Below are 7,818 nucleotides of genomic sequence, written 5' to 3'. Positions count from 1 at the left end.
TTTAATAGAAATAATGATTAATTAAGATAAAAGGCCAAGCGCCCCCCCCCATTCCCTCCTCAATTCCCCGCTCAATTCCCCAATGGTCTCGTCCCGCTCCCCCCCCTCGCCATTGATCGCGATGGTCTCGCCCCCTCCGCTGGGCTCAATGGTGCGCCGCCCGCTCGCAGAAGTGGCGTCATTTCCGGCGGGCGGCGCGCGGGGCGGCTGAGGTAGCGCTGCCGCCATGTCCACATCGCTGGGCTCCAACACCTACAACCGGCAGAACTGGGAGGACGCGGTGAGCCGCGGCCCGGCCCTCCCGTGCCGGGGATGAGGGACGCGCCGCCCCCGCCGCTGCACCCGGGTTGGGGTGTGCGGGAGCCGGGCAGCGCCGAGCTGGGCCCGCGGGGTGTGCCATAGAGCTGGGGCCTTGCCTGGGTGGGCGCTGAGGGGTGACGGGCGGGCGGCATCTGCTGCGGGCAGGGCTGGGGGTGGAGATGGCCCGGATGGGCTTTTCCATTCTTTATGTTTTACATAAACAGCCCGTGGGTCGTGGTTCTGTCATAATAGGGCCCTTGGGTTGTGGCTTGCAGCACTCCCGATGAGTCTTTTTACATCTTTCCAAGGGTCTTATTAGTATTAACTCCACAGCAGAATGTGTTTTGAGTGCTGTTGTGATGATAAACTTTGTGGCAAATTCCTGATTTTCCTTCTTTTTTACTCAATTCAGGACTTCCCTATTCTGTGCCAGACATGTCTTGGAGAAAACCCCTATATTCGAATGGTATGTGCCTGTTTGACCATCCTTTTCTATGTTATGGCCCTGGAACTGTTGGGTTTGGGGGACTAAAGTAAGCCTGGCTACAGGAGGAGATGCTGAGGTCGATGTGCACGCCTGAGTAGTTGGTTCTGCTCAACAGGATTTGGTCCCAGCATTGCTGGTGTGCAATTTAGGAGTAAATCAGTCAAAAAGGGGAGCAAGATGATATAGTCCCATGTCTGGAGTGCAGGAAATACTAGAAAACAAAGTAAATGGTGTGTGTGGAGAACAGTGAGGTGCTGCTGTAGGAAATAGCTGAGCACAGCTTCTAAAATGTGAAGAATATGCACCTGTAAAAATAAATTAGAACTCTTTTCTGAGGGCTCCCAGCAGTGATTTAAATCCCTGTTTGTTTTCCCGGGTTTCCCCCATGCAGGACGAGTCAGTCCATTGATGTTGCTTTTCTCTGTGCTCAGTTTGGTTGCGTTTGACCTATGTTCATATCATCCTTCCTGATTGTTTGCTGAGAGAGTTTATGATGTTTGCTGAGAGAGATGAGGATGGTTTGTGAGGCACAACCCCACTGCTGCTAGAGGTCGTTGTCAAAGCCTGCTTCTTTTCATGGCCTTATTTCATGTAACATCATCTCTGCTTAAAAAGAGCCATTAATGTTCTGTTTCAGTCTCACCTTCCAGCAGTGCGTGAGGTGGGACTTACAGAGCTGTGCTTTTAGTGAATGTTTCTGAATAAAAACTGGATTGAAAGGTTTTTACCTCTTTAGTTTTTGGTCCTGTTTTCCTGCCAAGGTGTCAGCCCAAAACATGGGGGTGGGTGAGTTGAAATGCAGCATAATTAGGGGAAAAACCACTGTGCTATAACCTCGTGTTTCATGGCTTATGTTGAATTGCTGATATTTCATATTTTCTGTTGCTATTTTTGATTGTATTTCAGACCAAAGAAAAATATGGAAAAGAATGCAAGGTATGTCTTTTGTCTTCTGAAGAAGGAATGTCTAAACTGGCCTAAACACATCTGGGAATAATACATGTTAACATTAAGAAAACCATTGGCTTATCTGGATTACCAACTTAGAACGTTTATGTAACTCCATAAATGTTTAGGTCACTCTATGGGTGCTTTGTCAGCCGGCCTTAAAATAGCAAAATTAAGGAAGAGTGCTCACACAGACTTAGGATTGGCTCATGTTGATCAGAATTAGGTTTTATAGTGGATGTTGTTATAGCGGATGTTGTTATAGTGGATTTGAAGGTATTTCAGTGGTTTAGATGACCTCCTGTTTTCTCCTGAAGTTTGTTTTTCACTCAGGATGGTGCTTGAATAACTGGAGTTCAGGTTTTGTTGTGCATGTGGTGTTCATGGCTGTGTGGTGATTGTGTTGGCTGGCTGACACATAAGCCACGTGTATTTCTGAGAGAGCAAGAAACATCTGGTGTTATCTTGGCTGAGGGAAATTAAAGGAGTGTTTCGCCCCTTCCATCCGCTGTCACCTGAGGCAGGGAGAAGGTGTGTGTTGGAATCTTGCTTTCCTTCCAAAAGCTGTACATGCAGTGGGAGAAAATGCATCATTCCACCAGATAAGATAAGAGAGCAGTAGTCGTCTGCTGGAGCAGGAGCCTCATAACCTCTCCCTGGGCTTGCTGGTGACTGATTTATCTCTAACAGATAACGGGTGATGTATCTCTAACAGCTCTATACTGACCTCACCTGGAACGCAGGGGAATGTCTTTGTCCTTTTGAATCCACCTCCTTTCAGCATTCAGGTTATTGTAATGAATCAAAAAACCAACAATCAAAAAACCTTCCTAAAACCTTCTCTTCAAGTAAGGTACTAAATAGAAACAGGTATTTCTGGAAGTCTGAGTCTGTGATAGTGATACAAGTGCTGACTTTCTGTTGGTAGATCTGTGCCAGGCCTTTCACAGTGTTCCGCTGGTGCCCCGGTGTTCGCATGCGCTTCAAGAAGACAGAAGTGTGCCAGACATGCAGCAAGCTGAAGAACGTCTGTCAAACCTGTCTGCTTGACCTGGAATATGGTGTGTACCGAAAACTTCCCTTCTCCTAAGAGGAGGAGCTGCTCTGCTTGCCTCTGAAATGAACGCTGCTGCGATGTCTTTCGCTGTGTGCGTGTCTCTGGGCAGTCTTTGAGAAGAGCAAGTGTTCATGATCACGTCTCTGCTGAGGCTCAGGGGCAGCGTGGTCTGCTTGAGCAGTGACATGAGTTATCTCTGCCCTGTGCAGGTTGCAGTAACTGTTTCTGCTCTTTCAGCTTGTGCTTCATCTGGATTTATTTTCGTTTGGTTTGTTTCATTCCAGGTTTGCCTATTCAAGTGCGGGATGCAGGTCTTTCCCTTAAGGATGAAATGCCTAAATCTGATGTCAATAAAGAATACTACACCCAGAACATGGAACGAGAGGTAAGAAAGTGTGGTTGTAATCATGCTTTCTCTCTGCGGATATATAAAAGGGAGGAATGACCTAGCTTATGATCTTAAAATCACTCGCTTGCTCTGGTTCTGTGCATGAGTTTTTGCTGGTGTTACATACATCATTATTTGTGTTTGAACTACTGTTTAGATATCCAATTCGGATGGCACTAGGCCAGTTGGTGCCCTGGGAAAAGCTACTTCTACCAGTGACATGCTGCTGAAGCTGGCTCGGACCACTCCTTACTACAAACGTAACCGTCCTCACATCTGTTCCTTCTGGGTAAAAGGAGAATGCAAGAGGGGAGAAGAGTGTCCTTACAGGTACAGAGACAGCTTAATCTGTTAACCACTGTCAGATACAGCTCCCCTTGGGGGTTGAAGGACAGGGAGTGCTGCAGTGGGCAGGACATACACCAGTGTGACTGGGGTCAGTGTGAAACTTGGGCTCAGTTGGGCTGCAGCACCAGGGGATGAACCTTTGTTGGGGCAGGTTGGTTTGTGAGCAATCAGCTGTGGGATCTTGCAGTGCTTTGCTGAAGCAGTGACTGCAGCTCTGCTCTTGCTTAGTTCATTTTTTCCCTCCGTGGTGTCAGTTCCCTCAATCAGAGATCTTTGTCTTGGAACAAGAGGCCATTTGAAACCCAGCTGTTGCATTGTGTAGCGCTGAGCACTGAGCTCTCAGAAGTGCCATTCATTCACAACTTGAGGCAGTCCTGGCTCACTTTAACTTCTTGTGGCTTTTTGTTCGTTTTGGCATGTTTGGGTGAACAGGGTTAACATGTGAGTGACCAGAGAGAAGGTGGTGGTTACAGCCCTTTTCATCTGATGCAAATGTGACTGGTGTTTGTTTGCTGAACCTTAGACATGAGAAACCTACAGATCCAGACGATCCTCTGGCTGATCAGAACATCAAAGATCGTTACTATGGAATTAATGATCCCGTGGCTGATAAACTCCTGAAGCGAGCGTCCACCATGCCTCGTCTGGACCCCCCTGACGACAAGACTATCACTACACTGTATGTTGGAGGGCTTGGAGACACCATCACTGAATCAGATCTCAGGTGCGTTGGTGAATTTGTATTGCCCTTGGCTGGGTATTCGAAGTTTTGATTACTGCTCATCTCCAAAAGAGGAAATCTCTTGCAAGGTGGGGAGGGGAAAATCAATATGGTTTTCAGTTTTGCTTAATGGGGAACGGGTTGGTGGGGAAGTGCAGAGGAGTGCCAGCTTGTTGGGGAACAGATAAACAGGCACATTTCAAATGCTTTGATTAAAATTTCTCTCTATAAAGATGAGTCATCCTGTGCTGTTGGGGATACTGTGCTACACTTGTTACAAGAAAGCCCCATAGCCTCTCTAGCTGCTCAGAAAAGCTGCTGCAGAGTTTTTGTTGCTCCATGATTTTACAGAGGGATAAGAGACTCGATTCCTAATGGTTACACTGAACTAGTGACGGAGGAAAGAAAGGATCTGAGCATTGCTGTTTTAGCACGTGATGAGATATTACTGTGCTATGTGCCCTGTGGCTGGGAGGAGTGAGGTTTCATAACACTTATTTTCCCCCGTGCAGAAATCACTTCTACCAGTTTGGGGAGATCCGGACGATCACGGTGGTGCAGAGGCAGCAATGTGCCTTCATCCAGTTCGCCACCCGCCAGGCGGCAGAAGTGGCTGCTGAGAAATCCTTCAACAAGCTCATCGTCAACGGCCGCAGGCTCAATGTCAAGTGGGGAAGGTGAGTGAGGGGGAGGAAGCCTGGAGGGTTCTGCCACAAGGTTCCTCGCTCAGTTATGCAGCCTTGAAGAGCAGGGTTGGGTGTTACCCTGGAGCAGGTACTCCTCAGTGTCCTCCTACAGCTTGGTTTTCTTTCAGCAGTGGGATCTGGGTTGGAGATGGCACAAACTGTGTAAGGGATTTCCTGCTTGAAGGTTATGGATGAGTTTCTGTTGTTTTGCTTCTAATCCATCTCCTTTAAGCACTGTTTCTGTTTGCACACTTTGTACCAGCTCTCTCTGATGGTCTCTGAGTTTTTCATCTTTGGCCTGAAGCGATGGGTATGGATTAGATAATGTGAAGCTATTGTAGAGTGAATATCTGCTTATCCTGCTCTTTCTCATCCTTGTTCTCAAACTTTGGTCTGGTTTTTAGGTCCCAGGCAGCAAGAGGAAAAGATAAGGACAAGGAAGGTACTACAGAATCCGGGATAAAGCTGGAGCCAGTTCCAGGACTTCCAGGAGGTAAAGGAGTTGTTTACATCTCCGAAACACGCTGACCTGCTTCTGTGAGAGAGGCTGGAGCTAAACCTCCAAGAGCAGTAGCAGAGTGCAGGACAGCAGAGGCACTGGTGAGCCCAGCGCAGTTACCTGCAGTAGGTTTGCAGCAGATCCAGCAGGGATGAGAGGAGAGCTTTGTCTAGAGGCAAATTCTTGATGAAAAGAGTTCTTTATGTGAGGAGTGAAAAGGTAAAGCTGAATTCAAGTTACTCAGGTCTGAGGTACTGGCAGCCCACGCTTGGTTAATGGCTTCCTAATCCACCGAGAGTCTCATGATGGCAAAAGCAAAGCTGGTTTTGGGTGAAGGAAAATGGTGACTGTTGTGGAGTTTCAGTGCACTCCTGCTTCTTGCTCTGGTTCATACATGCAGCAGTAGTATCACTGTCCTTGTGCAAGAACCGATTATGCCCCTCTCTCTCTGAAGCAGACGCCTCTGCATATCTTGATTGAGAGATTTTCCATAACCACCATGTACTTTTTGTGCAGCTCTCCCCCCTCCTCCAGCTGCAGAAGAGGAGGCTTCTGCAAATTACTTCAACCTACCTCCAAGTGGCCCTCCAGCCGTGGTTAACATTGCCTTGCCTCCTCCTCCTGGCATTGCTCCACCACCACCTCCAGGTACTCGAGTTTCCCCTTCAGGTGGGGGTTAGATGATCAAGTCCTCCTTGTTCTGCTGTTGTCTCGCACTGATGCCTGCCCTGAGTTTCCTCATCCCTGTTCATGCAGTGTAAACTGATGACCTAAAATGAGCTGTCAGCACAGTTTAATTAAGCTGAGCTGCCTGTCATGATATGTATTCACTTGCAAATTCTCAGGCGTGTCAGAGATCCCTGTTCCTGGTACTGAGACCTCCTCAGTGCTTTTGCTGGCTGTGGAAATGCCACATGAACTTGAACTTCAAAGGGTGATTTTGCAACTGGTCACATGCAGCCTGTGTTCGGCCGTGTGTATGTAGCTGGAGACCCTTTTGTTTTATGGGACATCTTGTGGATGCATTTCCTTTACTCCATTAGATTGGCATTACAGACATCTGCCCAGTCCTTTCAGCTTTTATCTGTGAGGAAGGATGCGTGGTGGGTGAGGGTGGCCCCCAGCTGTACTGGGAAGAGGGGAAGGAGTTTGGGGAGTTGAGGGATCACGGCAGAAGTGATTCTGAGGCACAGCTGTTTGCTGGTGGTACTTGCAAGCAGTGGTACCTCTATGTGGTGGTTCTGTTTAGTCTGAAGCTGCCAACTTTGTTTCCGCAGGTTTCGGACCACACATGTTCCACGCCATGGGGCCACCGCCTCCCTTCATGCGAGCCCCAGGCCCCATTCACTACCCTTCTCAAGATCCCCAGAGGATGGGTGCCCACGCAGGGAAGCACAGCAGCCCCTAGCACCTCCTGCCACCCTCATCCTCGAAGTAAATGTTATTTTCTAGTTACCATGATAGCACCATATGTCGAGCTGTGGGTGAGCTAGAGCAGCCTTATTCCCCTGCTTGCAGACGCCGGGCAGGCTGAGCTCCATGTCTCCGCTAGCTAATCGGATTGTGGATACATCCCAAATCTTTCATGTAGTGTTGAGGGGTGGGGGGTTAGGGGGAGAAGGGCAGACAGAAGGGCTTGTCAGGGCTCTGTGGATCAGGTGTACCAGAATTACTGTGCTCTCGTGTATCCCGTTTGCACACTTTGAAATAAACTCCTGGAAGAAACAAAACCAAACCCTTTGGAAGCCCATCTGATGTCCTCAGTCTGAGCACCATGGACTGTGTGAATGTAACCAGAGACTTCTCTGTCAGGTAACTAATGACTTATTATTCTAATGAGGTATTAAAGACTGAATAAGAGCCAGAAAACAAGCGTATTGGATGTGCCAAACCCGTGGCTTTGCCTTACTATTGTCACTGAATTCCCCCCCTTCCTTTTTCCTGACTTCTGGCTTAAAAAAAAGCCCAAACCACCCCCTTTTTTCATGCTTCACTTCTAATCCTGCACATCCTGAGCAAGATAAGCATTAGGTCATGGGAGCAGCCCCCGGGTAGTGCATCTGTATGTCAGCGTTCATGCAGTGGATCTGTGGACATCTTTCTGTACAGCAAAACATGATGGGACCTGTTCTGAAGCTTCATTTGCTTGGTTTTTTAAAAGAAATACATTAAAAGACTTGAATTTTTCAACCCTTTGCTTAGACCCTGCTTGGTGGAGGCTGCCTGAGGACTTGGAGTTTTATTTGGCTGCTGCCAAAGCCAAGGCTGGAGAGTGGGTGACGACGGTAGGTTTTACCTGCTGCCCTGAATGATGCCACTGGTGCTGCCAGGCTCTGGGAGGTGGCACCAGGCCCATGGCTGGGTCTCTCTGGAGGAGGAGCTGG

General features: G+C 48.2%; 1 protein-coding gene across 2 annotated transcripts; it reads left to right on the top strand.

The window, feature by feature from the left end:
* Positions 1-153: 153 nt before the first annotated feature.
* On the top strand, positions 154-7,624 carry RBM22 (RNA binding motif protein 22). Of its 2 annotated transcripts, none has more exons than XM_030503557.1 (11): positions 154-280; positions 713-766; positions 1,694-1,723; positions 2,664-2,796; positions 3,077-3,177; positions 3,338-3,510; positions 4,052-4,252; positions 4,762-4,926; positions 5,340-5,428; positions 5,951-6,082; positions 6,712-7,624. In XM_030503557.1, the coding sequence occupies exons 1-11, from the start codon at positions 227-229 to the stop codon at positions 6,840-6,842; spliced, it is 1,263 nt and encodes a 420-aa protein (XP_030359417.1). In that variant the 5' UTR covers positions 154-226; the 3' UTR covers positions 6,843-7,624. The 2 variants fall into 2 exon arrangements, with proteins under 2 accessions (XP_030359417.1, XP_030359416.1); XM_030503556.1 differs by having other exon boundaries at positions 174-280; positions 5,951-6,081; positions 6,708-7,624.
* Positions 7,625-7,818: the final 194 nt, after the last annotated feature.

Source organism: Strigops habroptila, chromosome 12, assembly GCF_004027225.2.
Source record: "Strigops habroptila isolate Jane chromosome 12, bStrHab1.2.pri, whole genome shotgun sequence".
Lineage (NCBI taxonomy): Eukaryota > Metazoa > Chordata > Aves > Psittaciformes > Psittacidae > Strigops > Strigops habroptila.
Note: the sequence above shows the minus strand (reverse complement) of the source record. Positions and strands in the feature narration are given on the sequence as shown.

Coding starts and splice junctions, on each gene's coding strand:
- RBM22 (XM_030503556.1), top strand. CDS start 227: ATGTCCACATCGCTGGGCTCCAACACCTACAACCGGCAGAACTGGGAG. Junction 4,253..4,761: donor ATCACTGAATCAGATCTCAG/GTGCGTTGGTGA, acceptor TCCCCCGTGCAG/AAATCACTTCTACCAGTTTG. Junction 5,429..5,950: donor AGTTCCAGGACTTCCAGGAG/GTAAAGGAGTTG, acceptor CTTTTTGTGCAG/CTCTCCCCCCTCCTCCAGCT.